The following is a 20530-nucleotide window of genomic DNA, read 5'->3' on the forward strand; positions in this document are numbered from 1 at the left end:
TCTTTTCGACAGCTTTAGACGGAGCTCTATTTATAGTGAGTGCAGCTGTATTTAGTGCATGTCCCCAAAATTCTAATGGAAGTTCGGCCTGATCCATCATTGACCTGACCATGTCTAACAAGGTTCTGTTCCTCCGTTCCGACACACCGTTCCATTGTGGTGTTCCAGGAGGAGTCAATTCTGATAGAATTCCACATTCTTTTAGATGGTCATCAAATTCATAGCTCAGATATTCACCGCCTCTATCAGACCGCAGTGCCTTAATCTTCTTGCCTAATTGATTCTCTACTTCACTCTGAAATTCCTTGAATTTGTCAAAGGATTCAGACTTATGCTTCATTAGGTAGACATAACCATACCTACTGAAGTCATCAGTGAAAGTGATAAAGTAGCTGAAACCACCTCTAGCATTTGTACTCATTGGTCCACATACATCTGTATGGATTAAACCCAATAGTTCATTTGCTCTTTCTCCAACTTTAGAGAAAGGTTGCTTTGTCATTTTGCCAAGTAAACATGATTCGCATTTACCATAATCCTCTAAGTCAAATGGTTCTAGAATTCCTTCCTTTTGAAGTCTTTCTAAGCGTTTCAAGTTTATATGGCCTAATCGACAATGCCACAGATAGGTGAGATCTGAATCATCCTTTTTTGCCTTTTTGGTATTTATGTTATATACTTGTTTGTCGTGATCTAATAAATAAAGTCCATTGACTAATCTAGCAGATCCATAAAACATCTCTTTAAAATAAAACGAACAACTATTGTCTTTTATTAAAAAGGAAAATCCCTTAGCATCTAAGCAAGAAACTGAAATGATGTTTTTAGTAAGACTTGGAACATGGAAACATTCTTCCAGTTCCAAAACTAGCCCGGAGGGCAACGACAAATAGTAAGTTCCTACAGCTAATGCAGCAATCCGTGCTCCATTTCCCACTCGTAGGTCGACTTCACCCTTGCTTAACTTTCTACTTCTTCTTAGTCCCTGTGGATTGGAACATAAGTGTGAGCCACAACCTGTATCTAATACCCAAGAAGTTGAATTAGCAAGTATACAGTCTATAACGAAAATACCTGAAGATGGAACGACTGTTCCGTTCTTCTGATCTTCCTTTAGCTTCAAGCAATCTCTCTTCCAATGCCCCTTCTTCTTACAGTAGAAGCATTCGGATTCAGAAGTGGGTTGACTGACCTTCCTCTTTACAGATTTGGCGCCAGTTTGCTTAGTTGGGCTGGCCTTGTTGCCACCTTTCTTAGCATTCCTCTTCTTCCCAGATTTCTTGAACTTGCCCTCACGCACCATAAGCACATCCTGCTTATCACTTTTGAGCGTTTTTTCAGCGGTCTTCAGCATACCGTGAAGCTCAGTGAGCGTTTTGTCCAGACTATTCATACTGTAGTTCAGTTTGAACTGATCATACCCGCTATGAAGAGAATGGAGGATGGTGTCTATAGCCATTTCCTGAGAAAATTGCTGATCCAGCCGACTCATATTCTCAATGAGTCCAATCATTTTGAGAACATGTGGACTTACGGGCTCGCCTTTCTTAAGCTTGGTCTCAAGAATTTGCCTATGAGTCTCGAATCTTTCGACTCGAGCCAGATCTTGGAACATGTTCTTCAACTCACTGATGATTGTGAAAGCATCTGAGTTGATGAACGTTTTCTGCAGATCCGCACTCATGGTGGCGAGCATTAGACATTTCACATCCTTGTTGGCATCAATCCAACGATTGAGGGCTGCCTGAGTGACCCCGTCGCCTGCAGCTTCGGGCATCGCCTCATCTAGGACATACTCCTTTTCTTCCTGCATAAGAACTATTTGCAAGTTCCTTTGCCAGTCAAGGAAGTTTTTCCCGTTCAACTTCTCCTTTTCGAGAATTGATCGAATGTTGAATGAATTGTTGTTTGCCATATTAAAAACTACAATTGAAAAGAATAAACAAATAAATAACCATTCACAGTTTCCCTTAATAAACTTAAATTCTAGCATACATGCATAATTCAATGTTTATTAAGCATTTTATTCAAGTTATGTGTTCCGGCAGGTGTGAATAAAATGATTCCAAGATCCTAAAATCATTGAAGAACTAAGCACAGTTTGTCGACTTAATCCTAGAACATCTTAGGTAAGCAAAAGCCTTTTGCTAATAGTCTAGAAACTATTCTTGGTTGATAGGTACGTCTAAGAACTTATTAGGTAAACCTATCGATTTTGCCACGACATAAAAGGACTCCTTACTTATATCGTTGAGTTTCACCAAAACTAACATGTACTCACAATTGTTTGCGTACCTTGCCCCTTTAGGACCAATAAGTAACACCTCGCTGAGCGAAAACTATTACTAGATTGATGTAAAGGATATCCAAGTAAGTGTATATTTTGGCATGGCACCTTTTAACTCAATTTTTAAGTTTGGAACTTAAGGCTCTTACTATGTTGGTTAGATTTTAAGTGAACTAAAATCCTTAATCATGCAACATAATCAAGCTTTTGATCTCATGCATCTTAAGACATATTTAAAAGCAATAAATAACTTAAAACATGCATAAGATAAATGTGATCTAGTATGGCCCGACTTCATCTTGAAGCTTTGACTTCAAAGTCCGTCTTGAAAATCTCCGTGGGAGGCACCATTTTCTTCAAATAGGATAAGCTATAACTAATTACAACTATTTGATGGTTCGCAGACCATATTTGAATTGAAAAATAACTTTGGTACTTTAGACCAATTACATTCAAATTAATGGTACGCAGACCATATTTTCTATCCTATTTGGGCCATACTAGTCACTTCATAACCTGCAAAACAGTACATATACAACATATATACCATTCACCCATTCATTATCATGAATGGCCCACATAGCTGGTTAGTAAAACACATTATGCATCACGTAAACATTTGCAGCAATTAATCAAGGGCACCAATAATCTACCAATTATTCAGTCCTTATTAATTCTAATCAAGTTGTTTTAACCTTAAGGATTTGTAGACCTAATCAAGAGTTTATGACTAAAAAGCGCTCCCACTTAAACCAATAAATTCATATGCTTTACTAATTTTAAACATAAAAATGTATTTCTAGTCTAACCGGAAACATACAAATTTAATTAAAATTTAAAGCTCATATAAATTTATAATTGAATCCAAAAAGTTTAATTTAATTTCAGTCGTTATTTAAATTAATTCATGATTTTAATTTTAGTAAAATAATTAGAATAAATAAAATTTATTATAATTACAATATTCAAAATTAAAATCCAAGAAAATAATTTAAATTATTAATTTTAAAATTAATTAAAATTACGTGAACTGAAATTTTCAAATTAAACATTCAAAACGATCTAATCGTAACGCAAACACCCTACGCATTGCACGCCCATGGGCCGCACGCACACAGCCATTGCTGGCCATGTGCGCGCAGCCCATGCGCTCGTCGCATAGCTGCTGCATCTCCCATCGCAAGCCATCGCTCGCTGGGCGCGCGACATCGTTCGCTGTGCGCGCGAGCAACGCTGGGCGCAGCGCTCGTGGCACGCGAGCTTGCGCTCGCTGCGCGCGAGGCTGCGCGCTCTTGCGCGAGGCAGTGCGCGTTGTGGCGCAGCTCGCTTGCTGCCCACACGCGACTGCCTTGGCTTGCCTTTCGCCCATGCCCATTTGTTCATAGCTCGTGGCCCACGACACAAGGCAGGGCTGCTGCCTTGTGCTCGTGCACCATGCCTTGCTCATTGCATTGGTGCCGCACGGGCGACGAGCTCCCTTGCTCGTCGTCGCATGCCCGCACTATACAACACCCCTTAAGGGTAACACGAAGCGTCCATTGCTTTGTGCGTGCAAGTTATATGAACGAATCGCATAAAATTTTAAAATTTATATTTAAAATTAATGACAAATTAATAAATAATATTAATTTCATAATTTTAGGGCGAAATATCGAAAATTTATTATTCAATTGATTTCCGATTGTTATGGATTCAAGTCTAGGTCATAAAAATTTAAAATTTATCATAAATTTACAATTTTTATGGTAGTTTTTAATCATAGGTTTCTAATTAAATTATAATTAATTATGAAAATCAAATTAATTCTAAATTATTCTAATTTTCAACAAATTAATCATAATTACAAATTAGATTGCATAATTAACAAGGCTAGGCATTCAAACTTGTTAAACATATACCGTAGGTCAATCAAAAATTCAAGATTTATCAACAAGAATCGCAAATATTTAATTTAACATCTTAAATTTACGAAATTTTGCATTCGAAAAACTAAAACCTTCGAAAAGTCATAGTTAGGCTTCGAATTTGAGAATTCTGGGTTCGGCAGAAAAACACTATTTTTGTCAAAATTTTAGAATGCCTTTTACATGCGGAATTGACACAAAAATCACTCGATTTGGATGAGTAACGAAGAAACTGCCGAAAAACTGCGTACGTATAATTAAATAAACGCAATTTGCAATTAATTAACAATTACGAAAATTAATCACCCCTTTTAATTCTTGCAAATTTGTAATATTTAACCATGTTTATGCAAATTAGATTATGAAAATAATAAGGGGCTCGTGATACCACTGTTAGGTTATGATACATATGATATTACATAAATCATGCGGAAACAACCATTAACCCAGGAATACATATTATTTACACATAATCATATAGCATAATTTAGATGCATACTCTTTGTTGCGTGCCCTCCCTAGCTGCGCCCGAACCGAGCAAGAACAAGTCTTTAGGACTCCAAGTGTCGTCCCTCCGTAGATAGTCCATAGCACGTCCGGATCCGCCTTAAGATTGACCAACTAGAATCGCCCTTAAGGTACTAGAATTTTCGGCACTTTTGAGCAAGATGTGTGACTGAATTTTTCTCTCAAAAACTCACTTTGAATACTTTAAAACTCGTTATAAATTGTGAACCTAGGCCACATATTTATAGGGGTATGGAAAGAGAATTGGAATCCTATTAGGATACGAATTAATTAAACTTAGAATCCTACAAGAACTCTAATTAATTAATTTATCAAATAGAATTAGGAATTTAATCATTAACCGAACTCTGCATGTTTTAGGAATCGTGCATGAACACAAACTCACACACACACACACGGCAGCCACGATGGGCCGCTCATGCGCGTGCGTGCGAGCAGCAGCCCACGCAGCCGCGGCCTTGGCGCGCGCTGGGCCTGCCTTGCGGTAGGCCTGGGCGCTGCCTTGGCTGGGCTTGTGGCGCGCGTTTGGCTTGCTGGGCGATGGCCTGGCTTCGAGCTGGGCCCTCGTCCGGCAGGCCTCGTCCGATGCTTATTCGTACGATACGCTTCCGATTAAATTTCCGATTCCGGAATTCATTTCCGACACGAACAATATTTAACATTTCCGATTCCGGAATTAATTTCCGTTTCGAACAAATATTTAATATTTCCGTTTCCGGAATTATTTTCCGATTCCGATAATATTTCCGATTCTGACAATATTTCCGTTTCCGGCAATATTTCCGATTCCGGCAATATTTCCATTTCCGATAATATTTTCCGATACGTACCATGTTTCCGTTTCCGGCAACATCTACGACTTGGATAATATTTATATTTCCGATACGATCCATATTTCCGTTTCCGGCAATATCATCGTTTCCGGAGTATTCATTTCTTGCCTGTGACGATCTCAGCTCCCACTGAAACCAAGATCCGTCGATTCCGAATATTCATAGATGGAGTATTTAATGCCATTAAATACTTGATCCGTTTACGTACTATTTGTGTGACCCTACGGGTTCAGTCAAGAGTAAGCTGTGGATTAATATCATTAATTCCACTTGAACTGAAGCGGCCTCTAGCTAGGCATTCAGCTCACTTGATCTCACTGAATTATTAACTTGTTAATCAATACTGAACCGCATTTATTAGACTTATCATAGAATGCATACTTGGACCAAGGGCATTATTTCCTTCACGGTTTTAGTGGAAATATAGCATTCGGGACAAGATTCGTTGAATTAGAAATATCCAGAATCATTCCCTGAGATGAGTTACGAGGGCGTAACTCGTTTTCTTTAAGGGGGGTAGAATGCGATAAAAATTCGCGCTTTTTACCTAGTTTTATAACAATTTTATGCATTTTATGCTCATTTTTAGCAACTTATACATGTTTATGCAAAATAAATAGATTCTCCGCATAAGAAAAGGTGTTCTTGAGTAACACAAACAATTTTAAGTTAGCAAAAGAGTGCACATGAGTGGCACAAGTGCTTTTCCAATAAAAACAAGTTGAAAACTTTTGAAAAATGGGTGAATTTTCGTGTCAAGTTTCGGGACGAAACTTCTTTTAAGAGGGGTAGATTGTAATCCCCCGTAAAATTATAAATTTTATTAATATATTTTAACGTATAGTTAATTGTATTTAAATAGAATTTACGAATTTTAGAAATAAATATCTAATTAATGTATATTTATTTTATTACATTTCTAAATATTTTAACGATTGATGCAATCAAAATTAATTTTAGAATTTTATTTTGAAATGAATTTGAATTACAAAAACACGTTTGAATTTGAAAAACAATCATAATCGGTTTTGGATTCAAACTCTAAATCTCAATTCTAATCCTATCCCGAATTGGCAAAGCCCAAAATAAATAAACCCATAACCCCATACCCATGTTTCAACTTCACGTGAAATCTCAACCAACTCCTTGCTATTCACGTGAAACTGAAAAGAAAAAAAAAACTACGTACTCCTGGTTCCCCTTCCTTTCACGTGAACCCTTTTACACACAAATCTGCACTCCTCCCTTTGTTTCAGCCACCAGCCACCACCCTTGATGCGCCGCCGCCGTCAACCAGCCGGCGCCCTCCCTTCCTCTCTTCCTCTTTCACGTAGATTCCTTCCTTCTCCTTTTCGTGCTTCTCTCATCGCAACAACCACTTCGACCACCTTCTCCACCAGTGCACGCCAACCACATTCACCGTCTCCACCGCATTGCGCCGCCCCACCTGCACCGTCGCCACTGCTCCAGCCGACGCCCTTTTCCTCTCCTCTTTGTATTCTCCTTTCGCACGCAACAGCGAAATCACCACCCACTCGCACCACCAGTTGCGGTGTCCAGCTCCGAGACCGCCCTAACCCGCTGCCGCGAGCGACCTTGCCGCCGATGTGCCTCTGTCCGCCGGCCAGCACACTCTCCCCTCCTTTATTTGGTTATTTCTTTAAACCCTAAACTAATTAATGAATTTAATTAAGTTTTAATAATTTAAATTATGTTCTTGAATTTAAATTATACGTTTTTATGATTTAGTTAGATTTTCTGATTATATATTATGTTTAAATAATAAATTTAATTTTCAGATTATTTAATTGCATTGAAATAATGATTTTTAATTATTAAAGCATGAATTTTTATGGTTTTATGGTTTTAATGGTTTAAGATGATTATGAATTATTAAAGTTATGATTTTCATGATTTTGGGCATGTTAATTTGGTTTTGATGAATTTTTAAACGATTTTATATTGCTGGAAATTTTAAAAAGAATGTTTTATTAGAGTTTAGAACGATTGGGGATCATTGATTCAATAATTATTATGCCTGGAGATTAAACATTCAAGTTTTGATATTGGGGAATGTTCTAAATATGTTTAGGATGTATTTAGAATGCTTTATTATGGTTGCGGACGATTAGAAATTGATTGGGAATAATTTTTGGTTGTTTTAGGCGGAGAATTTTCTTTAGGCGACTTTTGAATTGTTAAAGTGGTCTCGCAGTTTGTGTTACAAGGTACGTACATACCTGTGTGCTTGGAATGTGTGTTATTTGTTGAAACCATGTTGAAATTTGTTGATGAACTTGGTTATGTTGAAAGTGCATGTTTAATATTGTTGGATGGACATGTTGAGCATATTTATTTCGTTATGAGAATTATAACATGTTAGTAGATGATTGATGCGACATGTTGGTTGGGAACATTAGATTATTATATATATTGATTCAGATCGATTGTTCATTGTTCCCTTTTTGCTTTTCACTACTTTATAAGGGCCGAGGACCTTGTTTAGTAAGTTGCAACCTTATACCCATATAGAGGGGTTGATTAGTATTAAAGGAAAGGTTGGATTTAATTGGAATGAGTCTTGATTGATACCTTTGTGATCACTTACTTAACTCCAAGATAAAAACAGTCGTGAATAAATGTTGTTTGTATGCCTTATGTGATTATTGAGTCACAACAGAGCTTAATTTATAAATCATGTAAAGTGAAACTGAGTAGCAATAGCTTTAGACTGTGCACGTCTAAAGTGACGGACAATCAAGAGTTGGGGTCATGGGTCGCCTATGGCTTTTTCTGGGGCCGGATTGATCACCGGTTCTATTTTATTCAAAAGTCCCTCGATAACGCAGGTCATTGGGGTTTGCTGAGTCGCGCTCGTACCTCGTCTTCCTTAGTGAAGAAGTTTCTAGTAGCAACTCGGTCCATTGACTATTTCAATTTAAAATAATACTATTGTTATAAAAGTCTAGTCCAGTCTAGCCTAGTCTAGTCAAGTGTGGTCGTCAAATTAACATGTTTTGTCTGCCCTTACTTATCTTTTATTAGTATCATGTTAGGATTGTTCGTTTAATAGAATCATGTTAGGATTATTATTGATTTAGTATGTAGTACTCAGCTTTGCTGATTACGTGCTTTTGCTTGTGCATGTTGATCATGGCTATGCCTGATTGATCCTGTGATGACCCAATCTTGGTGAGCAGTCTCTAGGGATCCATAAGCATTGTCCATTGCAGGTTTGAAGATGATGCATCACTGGAGTTCGGGATCTGGAGAGATTTGTGTAGTCGTTATTTTATTTCATTTGAATTCGGTTTTGTTGAACTTGTTTTATGGACTTGAATTTGATTGAACTAATTATGTCGACTTCGGTTTGTTGGTTTTGGGTAGTTGACTTATTTAAATTATTAAAGTTATTTATTATGTTTTCCGCTGCAAAATTCTGAATAAGCCGAAACGTTTTCACACGGGCGATAATACCTTGATGATTATCTATAGTTATATTTATAAACAGGGTTGTTTTGCAAAGAGGAGAATTTTCGAGGTGTTACAATTTTTTTTAATCAATCGGTACTAAACCGCCAACAGAAATAGCGGTTGACCCAACTAAACCGCTATTTCAATTAGCAGCTTAGATTTCAACCATTTTCTGGCTGCAAACTGAAAACAGTAGGTTGCGAGGTATGATGCATACTAAACCGCCAACTCAAATGGCGGTTTTGTTTTAAAGCAAACCGCCATTTGAGTTGGCGGTTTATACAAATGGCGGTTTGCTTTTAAACAAAACCGTCATTTGAGTTGGCAGTTATGTGCTGAACCGGGAAACAAAAAAAGTACTTTTCTTTCTTCTATGCTGACGTGGACGATATGGCGGGAAATATGTTCTAAAGTGACGTATTTTGAGAATTTAACGTTCTTTAAGCAATATTGAAGGAAATCGCTCTAACAGTTCGTCTCTTCCTCCCTCACTCTTCTCTCCCTATTTTCATAAATCATAATAGGAGGAATATTTATTTTACACAACCTTTAAATAACTACTTCATTCTTTCATAAATACCCATCATATTTACCGTTAAGTACAACTTTACCACACCTTAAAAGTCAAAATACGTTATTACCCGAGGGTATATTTGTCTCGTTAACACCGTAAAAAGGACAAATTGTTTTTTACCACCTATAAAAATCAAAAAATTATTTTTTACCACCTAAAAAATTAAAACTTGTATTTTACCACCTAAAAATAAAATAAAACTTGTTTTTTACCACCAAAAAGTAAAAAAATAGATAAAACATTTATATATGACTATCTAATTCAATTTTCCTCCAATTTTTTACACTCCTTATGTGATTTTCTCTAACTCTTTCATCATTCTCTCCTTATTTTCATTAAATTTTGTCAATTTTGTGAATTAATGGTGGTGATAAATTATGTAAATTCATGAAGCATAAGGAAGTTGGGGAAGAGATGAGAGTTAAATACATGAAATCGTAGAATAATAGAATATATAAGAAGCATTACCGTTATTATGGCCCCCTACATAACATTTTCATATACTTTTCTATTTCTCAGGTGGTAAAAAACAAGTTTTAAATTTTTTTTCGGTGGTAAAATACACGTTTTAGTTTTTTAGGTGGTAAAATACAATTTTTCGATTTTTTTAGGTGGTAAAAAATAATTTATTCCCGTAAAAAATAGCCGTTCAATTTCTTTCTGTAAAATTAAAAAAAACATTTTCTTTCTGTAAATTTTAAAAAACATTTTCTTTCTGTCACGAAAAAGTATAATAATACGTGAAGCAAAGTTCTGAGAGAGGAGAGAGAAAATTTGAAGATTGCGCATTTCGTGCCCCCATCTTTAGTTTTCTGCCCCAATTTTTTTGCATCAAAACCAAATTAGGGTTTTTGCATTTGTCCAGTTTTTGTTTCTGATCTGTTACTTCATATATTGGATTTTGATTTACGCTATCACATTTCTGGAAAGAGATATTTAGATCGTCGTTGAATCTGGTAATTGTTTCCTTTTCCCTTCTTCGATCTTGTGTAACTTTCTTGATTTTTTTCTAGAAATGTAACGAATTTTCCGCATTCTGGGCTTAATTTTGAATCGGATTGATAGAATTTGGAATTTCGAGTGGTCGTTGCACAATCAGACTTCGCTGAGAGTTGTTTGGAAAGTTTTGTGGAAAATTCTTGTGGAACCAATTTTGATGTTTTGCTTTGGTTTCGAATTTTCACCGACTTGTAAGTATGGCATTCTAATAAGTATTTGTTTTTGTGTTTTGAAATTCTGGAGAAATGTGATGTTTGATTGTTTTTTTTTTCTTTCTTTTTTGAAGTTGGGTAACTTAGATCTTGAAATTGGCTCCCCAACGTCGGTCACAGCGCCACATGGGTGGCCAGATGCAACAGAGCAATGCTGCAGCCGCGGCAGCTCTGTACGATCACCCCGGTGCTGCCGGTGGGTCCCTTTACAATGGGGGTTCCACTAGTGATGCCGGCGATGCTGTCATGGCTCGCTGGCTCCAGTCCACCGGGTTGCAGCATCTGGCCTCTCCTTTAGCTTCCAACCATATGCCTAATCTTCTCATGCAGGTATGCTATTTTTATGTTCTTGCATTTATTTTGACTGCTTCCTCAAAATGCGATTTTAATGTTGTAAGAATTGAATTTTTAAATTATGGATAGACTAATTATGGAAAGTAGAGTTTAATTCACAGGGCATACTTATGTGGTGGTCTATAACATTTCACTATTTCTAGGAAATGTGGCTTTGGTTATTATCAAGCATTATTCAGAATGTATTTGGTACAGAGATTATGAGGGTATTGACTATTGTGATAAGAATTTGATAACGTAGGCACGTAGCTGTTATTGACGTTTTGTGCTGGTTGTGGAGTTTCCGGTTTATCGGTTAAATGTTTAGTGTTTTAACGCAGGGCTATGGAGCTCAATCTACGGAGGAAAAGCAAAGGCTTTTCAAATTAATGAGAAACCTGAATTTTAACGGGGAATCTGGTTCAGAGCCATATACTCCTACTGGCCAGAGTGTGTCTGCAGAGGGTTTCTACTCTCCTGAGTTCAGAGGGGATTTTGGTGCTGGGCTTTTGGACCTGCACGCTATGGATGACACAGAACTTCTGTCTGAGGTAATTTCCTTGATAGCATGCAATACAGAGTGTGCAAGACGTTAGTGTATTTCAGGGTGTGTTTGTATGCTTTTCTATGCTTTTTTTTTGTTCTTTTTCCTGTTACTCTATTAATGCTTTCTGTCCCTGCTGTTATTTTTTTAACCAAATTTTTTTCTTCATTTTCCCTTACTTTTCAAATTTATTTCAACAGCATGTTTTCTCAGAGCCATTTGAGCCCTCACCTTTCATGCCGAGTTCAACTGCGTCATTTGACGGTGACAACAATTTGATCAGCAACAAACAACTAAGAGGACAAGGGCAAGCTGATGCAGATGCTCCTTCTGTGTCGACTGCATTTGATAAAGGGACTGTTCCAAAAGAAAATAACGTGGCCAAGTTAAGAGTTGTGGTAAGTATTTAAAGATGAGATCATGTTAATCTAGTTTTTTTCATCTGCGAGTTACTGTGCTAGTTGGGGTCTTGGGGAAAATAAGAGGGCTCTTATGATTACTACTCAATGATTAGATGTTATCCTATTTCCTCGCCGGATTGTGTTTCTTATATTTGAATGCTGCTTAAGTTGCCAATTCGGATCACTTTTTCCTTGTGAATGGGTAACAACTTTTGGTGCTTTTCATATTAGCCTTAAAATTAGTTGAAGGGTTAACCTGTCTTCAACAGGAATTAGTTATGAAGAGTTTGTAGAATAATTTCTCATGATACTTGTTTTTGATGAAAGCCCTGTGTAAATAGTTAGCTTATGGAACTCCAAACAGTCAGAAGAAAGAAAGCTCTAGATGGGTGTGGGAAGGCAATGTTGTTGACATTTTAAATTTATGTAAGATAGGTAATAATAAGGTATAAAGGAAGCATATATTTTCCCAGGATTTTAACCTCGGTATTCTGGATCATATTTTGTACAATAATTGCCAATAGTCAGAATTAAAGAAAGCTATTGATGGTTGTGGGGAGGCAAATGTTGTTGACATTTCTAATTTATGTTTCAGAGGTAATTAATGGTGTAAAGGAAGCATCTATTTTCGCATGGTTTAGTTCTAGGTGATCTGTATCTATTTCCTTATATAACAATTTAGGGGATTCATGAAAGCAAGTGTCAGTTTGGATTGTCAAAACCAGTCCTTTCGGTTTTCTTTGTTTTTCCTTTTTTTAAATAACTTGGAGCTTATTATGCATTACCTTGTTTGTTTGTCTTACTATAGGATTTCTGGTGGTGTCTAGTTTATTGTTATACTCATACGAAGTTAATTTTGTTTAGATAAACATTTTCGCTTCAACCATGTAAAACACATGGATGCCGCATGTATTTGCCACAATAGTGATATACGACTTGGAGAACTTCGTAACCCGCATTCTGATCCTTTTCGATTTTACTGTTGATGTCAGTTTATTGAATATCCTATATTTGATCCTTGATTACAAAACTATTGGACATTTCTAGAAATAATCAGAAGCAAGAAAATTGTGAAAGCAAGCATCAGTTATGATTGTCTGGATTTTTTAAATAAGACTGGATTTGCACCGTTGTTTACCTTAAAAGAAAATTCCCTAACTTTTTCGGATATCTTGTGTTTTCACCAAGTGAAAAATGTTTAGGTAAAATCTTTCATCAATATGACATGGCCGCCTTATGTAGAACATCTTTGTGAAACTTGTTGCACACATTCTGGTTCTTATTTTAGTAATAGTTTCTGTATATTTGTTGTATGACGGATGCAAAATATTGTTTTCCAAGTGCTTGATGATGTAAAATAAAAGTTTAGAATTTACGTTTTGTTCTATACTTTCATACTTGGGTACTTTACATGAAAGTGCTTTCTGAATACTCTGTAAATGGTATGGGGAGAGTAAATACAATATTTTAAGGATGTTGTCACTACCTGAGTACCTTCTACTCTCTCCAATCCTTTTGTTACCCCCTTATTATCCGTTATCATTTGTTCCTCTGCAATGAGATTTAATTTAATCCACTTAATTAATGTTGCACGCATTTTGCATTTTTGTTTCTGCACCTGTGTCAAACTGTCAACATGAGATGGCTGTGGAATTCTTTTCCAACACTTGAACTTACAAATTTACAATAACTTCACGGGTTTTATGCCACTATGGACCACTAGTAAAAACGAGAAAGGTGGGACGGAAAAGTGCACAAGTTATGAGAGTGCAATTTACTTGCATGGAATAGACTTGCTATTTCAGGAACAACGTACCGGTCTTAGGTTAGAGTGGTATTTTTCTTTATGAGTGCTCTATCCCAGAACTTAGAATATTTACTCTCCTCGCCCTTATCCAAATTTAGGAAAGTTTCCGTGCTCCTAATTTTGATCCTTTGGTAATCAGGCAGGGTTCCCCCCTTACCCCGCTTCTTGCGGGAGCCTCTTTGAGGCAATGGGGTAATGATAGTGATAATGATGATGGTAATCAGGCAGGGGCAGAGCTACCATTAGTCCATTACAACTGTGGGATCAATTGACCCCACTTGAATTTGAAGAGATTTTGTTACAAAATCAACTACTTGAACCCACTAAAATTTTTAATTCTATTTTGACCCCACTAATTTTTTTTTTCTAGAGCCACCACTGCAAGTAGGATGCAATACTCATGTATCAATATACAATACTCATGTCGGGGTCTAAATAGGATATGCACAGAATGTATCAATGTACCTATACCTATGTTCAATACTCATGCCTGATGCCTTGGGGAGATAATAATTTAATGCTGTGGGCTGCTGGCTGACGCGGATGCCTTGGTTTTCCTTGAGCTTGTTATTGACAATGATTCATGTGCATGATGTTTAGAATAAGTGAAAGGCTTTACTTGTTTATAACTTGTGTGTAACTGCTATACTGCCTTTTGTCCATTGCTTAACCTGCAATGCAAGTTGCATTTTTGAATAGCTACTGAGGGATATGTCGAATTTCTGAATACTGTATTGACACTTTTAGGTGCGCAAAAGGCCTTTGAACAAAAAAGAGCTTTCTCGGAAGGAGGATGACGTAGTTACTGTTTATGACAATGCCTTGACTGTTCATGAACCTAAACTGAAGGTGCCTATATGTCTTTATGCAGAGGGAATTTGGAATTACCTCTGCTTTCGATAAAGTCGTCTTTCCATTTTATAGTGTTCAATTCCAATCTCTATCTTTGTGAAATTTACACACTGCCTCTTACTTTTTCCTTCTCATTTGAAAGGTGGACTTAACAGCATATGTTGAGAAGCATGAATTTTGTTTTGATGCTGTTCTGGATGAGCATGTAACAAATGATGAGGTACCACGATTTTGCTAATACTTTGGGATTTTTTTGATATAGTAATGCTCATGTATTCTGATCTTGTTTGTTCCACTTTGAGGGTTTAGGTTGTGCTTTGTGCATTTGTAATCTGATATAGTTTTTCCTCATCGCTTTTTCTATCAGGTATACCGTGGTACTGTTGAACCAATCATTCCAACCATATTTCAGCGTACGAAGGCAACTTGCTTTGCTTATGGTCAAACTGGTATGTAGGGTTTCTCTTCTGTTTACTTGTCTGCAATGTGCAACATAGATTTGTGTTCATTTGTTACTGATAAAAATAGATTTGTATTCATTTCTCTTCACTTTTGGAAATGTGTAATTTTTCATTTTTGGTGAAAGGAAATGTGTAATATGCTGGAAATTCATATCAGCTTTCTGTCACTTTTCTCACTCATGCATATTTGGATAGTAGTACAGTTTTGAATCTTTTGATCAACACCCTCAGAGTTTGTGATAAGTTTACATATTATTATGTAATGGTTGCATCTTCTTGGGGATTATTAGTTGGTGCACTTTGTTGGATTACATATATCTAAGATCCGATACACCTGTAGTTCTAAGTCGTTATTTTCCCACTTTGGAGGTTGTATTTGTAACTGTAATAACCTGAAATATATTCTTTTACTAGCTGTGTCTAATAGGGGTGCGCTAGCGACTTCCTAGTGCCTACGTTCCTTTTTCATCTTGGGAAAGATTACTCCAGAATACAATTGTGCTCCTTTGAGCGAGTAAGAATGAAGGAACATAATGTATGTTGTGGTAACTATTTTAGTTTATCTACTATTGCTGTAAGCAGCTGTCCTGAGCTCGTGCTATGGGATTGCTGAGAAAAGTGTGGGTGGGGGAGTAAAATTATTGTTGTTGTTGCAATTGAAAAGGTTGAAATAATTATGTAAACCTTGGAGCATATTGCTATCTTGGGCAAAAATCTGCTTTATGTTAAGGCTTATACATTTAGAGATTTGTATTGGTTATGTTTCAAATGATCATCTGTGTTTCAAATGACCAATCATTGTGTATTTAATTTTCAGGTAGTGGTAAGACATTTACCATGAAACCTTTACCTATCAGGGCTGCTGAAGATCTTCTGAGATTGTTGCACCAACCTGTTTATCGTAATCAAAGATTCAAATTGTGGCTAAGTTACTTTGAGATTTATGGAGGCAAATTGTTTGACCTCCTATGTGATAGAAAGTATGGATCTTGCATGCTTATTCACTATTTCTCTTGTTTTCCAGGAATAGTTGGGATGGGTACTTTATGATTTAGCATAACTTGGTATTGGGCTGTGATAATGTTAATTGCTATTTTCTTCACTCTTTCACAAATGTTATGTTACTCTGCCAGTGTGTGTTTCGAAATTATTTTTAGTGTTTTTTTCTATCTTCAAATTCTTATTAAGTGTTGTTTGCCTGGAATTCATATTTTTACTAATTAGATTTAAGTTAGAAATTCTACTGCTTTGTGTTCTTCAGTATGATTTGGCTGCAATGCATGATGCCATGATGGTGTACTGCCTTATGTTCTGTATATTATCAGATAACATGAATGGGTATACTTGAGAGTTTGTATGTTATTGCATTTAAGTGTAGGATTGTGAATACTGACATGATGCTGAAATTGAATGAGCCGTTTTCCCTATGTTTCTGTAGGAAACTCTGTATGAGGGAAGATGGACGACAGCAAGTCTGCATTGTTGGACTGCAAGAATTTGAAGTTTGTGATGTGCAAATTGTTAAAGAGTATATTGAAAGAGGGAATGGTACCAGAAGTACAGGCTCCACAGGTGCCAATGAGGAATCTTCAAGGTCACATGCTATCCTTCAGCTTGTTGTGAAGAAGCACAGTGAAATAAAGGACACAAGACGAAATAATGATGTTAATGAAGCTAAGATTGGAAAGGTTGTAGGAAAAATTTCTTTCATTGATTTAGCGGGAAGTGAAAGAGGTGCAGATACGACTGATAATGATCGACAGACAAGGTACCGTATCTCTTTGATTCCCTTCTTTTCTGCACTTTGGATCTGACGCTGCCTGCATATTAGGGAATAAATAGCCATATTTCAGATCTGAACATTCCACACGGGACTGTTTAAATTTATACTTCGTATTCAGTATGCCGCTTGTTCATGTTGATCAGTATATTTGTGTTTGTTCTATATTGTTTTTTTGTAATCAATCTGATTGTGTAGGGAAATACAATTCCAATATGCATTAAGATCATATATACATTGTTGCATTCAAATGGCTTTGACCCATTCGACGGATTTAACTTTGTTATGTCATTGGAGATTTGTGAAAGATCAACTTGATAACCAGAATATCTTATCTGTGGGTGCTAATATACAGTTGTGTTCTGCTTTACAGTGATGTGATCTTGTTGCGTGTGATATTTCATTGTATTTCCATTGTAGTCAATTTCTTGTTTGACTTGTTTCAGGATCGAGGGAGCTGAAATTAATAAAAGTCTTTTGGCTCTTAAAGAGTGTATTCGTGCACTTGATAATGACCAAAATCATATTCCATTTCGAGGGAGTAAACTCACTGAGGTTCTTCGTGACTCCTTTGTTGGCAATTCAAAGACTGTCATGATATCTTGCATTTCTCCAAATGCTGGATCATGTGAACACACCCTTAATACTTTGAGATATGCTGATAGGTATTTACTACTGTTCTACTGTATGATTCTTTCCATTCTCCATTTCCTAGAGCATAATCTTAATAAATTTTCATTGTTGACTTGAGTGGACAGGGTAAAGAGTCTTTCAAAAAGTGGGAATGTGAAGAAGGACACATTGCAGAGTTCAGTAGCAACTGTAAATAAGGAATCTTCATCTGTGCCAAGTACGCATGTTTTTGCTGACGTGGAGGTTGTTCAGGAGCATCCAGAAGCTAGATTAGCTGATGTCAGTAGAAAAGCTGTAGAGAAAGAAAACTTTTCCTACAACCCGTCATCGGATTTTCCTTCAAGTTACAACTACAATGGAAGGAGTGTGAATGGAACTGCTTCTGGATCAAGTGATGGAGAGAAATTTGAGAGGAAAAGCACTTACGGTGGTTCGTCAAGTCAGAAGACTTACTCGTTACCTGCCCAGAATTCTGCTGATGTAGAAGAAAACATTCAGAAGGTATCCCCTCCTCGCAGAAAAATCTCAAGTAGGGATGAAAGAACGGAAAAGCTTGGAAACTGGCTTAAGGAGGGGGATGATCCATCAACCACGACTCATAAATCTCAAAGTACGAGTACTGCAAATGCAAACAATGTCCAACCAAGGCATTATGGACCTAAATCCATTGCGAATGATGGAAATATTGATGCGATACTGGAGGTTGGTTTTGTGTGATCAGCATCCCTTTCACACAACTTATAGCTTTGGGTTTGATGATGAATTGTACACTATTTTGCATTTGTCCAGTGTTTTATCTATGTCAATCTGTTAAATTTGGTAGGAGGAAGAAGCCCTAATTGCTGCGCATCGGAAGGAAATAGAAGATACGATGGAGATTGTTCGTGAAGTAAGTATCCTTGTCGATAAAATATTGTTGACCCCATCAGTGAAGAGCTTGTTTCTGTGTTGTCTATTGCTTTTTTAGTGAAGAGCTATTTATATTGAAGATAAATTATGCTTTTTTTTTTTAGTGAAGAGCTATTTATATTGAAGATAAAATTATTCTTTCATTGCCTGTTTAAATTGGTTGATGGGGGATAGCATTTATATTGAAGATAAAATTATTCTTTCATTGCCTGTTTAAATTGGTTGATGTGGGAAGCATTTATATTGAAGAGAAGATTATTCTTTCTTTTCAAATGAACGATATGAAATATCTAATAGAGCATCACCTCTGTATGTCAGCTAATAAGCAGTTCTTCAACTAGACATCTGATATTTTACAGCCTTGGTTTTAGGGACTTAGGGTGATTATGCCTCCGTGCTTAATTGTTTGCATGAGAAAAGGGTGTCCGGCACTTTTTACACTCTTTCCTGTTGGTTTCCCCCAGAACAATGTTCATTTGCAACATCCTGAAAAGTAATAATACGTATATTGCAACTAAAAATAAAGGAAGTATATTGAGAAGTACATTCATCATATGTTAACAAATAATACTTCATCTATAGATTTTGAGATAAGTACATCCATAATATGTTAACCTAAAAAGTGTAGGTGTTATATATGTTGAAACATAGGAAGTAACTCTTATTGAAATTATCTAGTGGAATATCTTCTACAAATGTGCAAGTAACAGCAACAATCTCATTTGTTTGCTACAGGAAATGAAACTGTTGGCTGAAGTTGAGCAGCCAGGGAGTCTAATTGACAATTATGTAACCCAACTAAGTTTTGTGCTCTCGCGGAAGGCTGCTGGTCTTGTTAGTTTGCAGGCTCGGCTTGCCAGATTTCAGCATCGGCTTAAAGAGCAGGAAATTCTTAGCCGGAAGAGAGTTCCACACTAGCCAAGCTGTCTCTCTTGCTGTGTTCTAGTAATATTCTATTCCTATGCACCTCACTTTGAACACTTAAAAAGAGTTATTTCTTGTTGACATGAGCCCTTTTCCCCTTTGTTGTATTGGTGCAGTGATCGAGGAAGTAGTGATGTGTGTATCCTGATTCCTGACCAAGCTTCTGCCACAGGGAACTGTGTGGAAAGATTTGTGTTTGTTGTGGAAGATAATATTCTTGTAGCCAATTGTATTATTTTAATGTGGTCTAATGTGATGTTATAGAAAGGCTTGTGTGCGGTTGATGAAGGGTGATAGGAGGGATGATTATGCGACACTTATGTTTTAGTATGAGAAGTGGGAAGAAATGGTTTTAATCATTATGTTCTTTAATTCATTGAGTTCCAATATCTCTTGTAATTTGCATATAACCACAATGATAGGAAAAATAATATTGGAGAACCTTCAGTTTACCTGATAAACTTTCTCTTGTTTCAGAATTCAGTTATTCACTAGAGGTATATTTTTACTTTCTCTTGTTTTGGAATTCAGTAATTCACTTAGGGGTATAGATTTTTGCGTCGCAACACCGCAGTTCTGTTTATATTCACGGAGCAGCCTAAAAATAAGGGAAATTTGTTAAATACAACCCAATAAAGTTGTCCCTTTGCCTATTACAAAACAAAACATTCAGATTTGTAAATTACAACTTTAAACTTTATCATCACTTTAAATTACAATTCCGAGTCATTTTTCGGCAAAAGCTATCGAAATATGTCATTTATATAATAATCCAAAAAAAAACAATACAAAAAAGCGCTTAACAGAAATTAAATAATTCCAAAAAAAACAAAAACAAAAGAATCAGAAATTATTCATTTTTTTAGAAAATTATGTAATTATGTTTTAACAAGATTAATAACATCATATTCCGATTGATTCGCCGGAAAATGATCTGGTGTTGTAATTTAAAGTGGAGATGTAAGTTTAAGGTTGTAATTTACAAATTTGAAAGTTTGAGATTGTAATTGATAAATACGCAACTTTATTGGGTTGTATTGTCAAATTTTCAAAAAAAAATATAGCTCTGGATAAC

At 36.4% G+C, this 20530-nt stretch overlaps 1 protein-coding gene across 2 annotated transcripts; it reads left to right on the forward strand.

Annotated features, from left to right (window-relative positions):
* Window positions 1-10297: 10297 nt before the first annotated feature.
* Window positions 10298-19934, forward strand: LOC110803241 (kinesin-like protein KIN-13A). 2 transcript variants are annotated; one of them, XM_022008736.2, is made up of 15 exons: window positions 10298-10556; window positions 10666-10790; window positions 10886-11141; window positions 11486-11695; window positions 11889-12086; window positions 14644-14745; window positions 14891-14968; window positions 15116-15197; window positions 16027-16189; window positions 16648-16977; window positions 17436-17654; window positions 17748-18324; window positions 18446-18511; window positions 19267-19476; window positions 19572-19934. In XM_022008736.2, the coding sequence occupies exons 3-14, from the start codon at window positions 10938-10940 to the stop codon at window positions 19447-19449; spliced, it is 2412 nt and encodes an 803-aa protein (XP_021864428.1). In that variant the 5' UTR covers window positions 10298-10556; window positions 10666-10790; window positions 10886-10937; the 3' UTR covers window positions 19450-19476; window positions 19572-19934. The 2 variants fall into 2 exon arrangements, with proteins under 2 accessions (XP_021864428.1, XP_056684060.1); XM_056828082.1 differs by lacking the exons at window positions 10666-10790; window positions 10886-11141 and having other exon boundaries at window positions 10333-10556.
* The last annotated feature ends 596 nt before the right edge of the window (window positions 19935-20530 follow it).

This window comes from Spinacia oleracea, chromosome 5 (genome assembly GCF_020520425.1).
Source record: "Spinacia oleracea cultivar Varoflay chromosome 5, BTI_SOV_V1, whole genome shotgun sequence".
Lineage (NCBI taxonomy): Eukaryota > Viridiplantae > Streptophyta > Magnoliopsida > Caryophyllales > Amaranthaceae > Spinacia > Spinacia oleracea.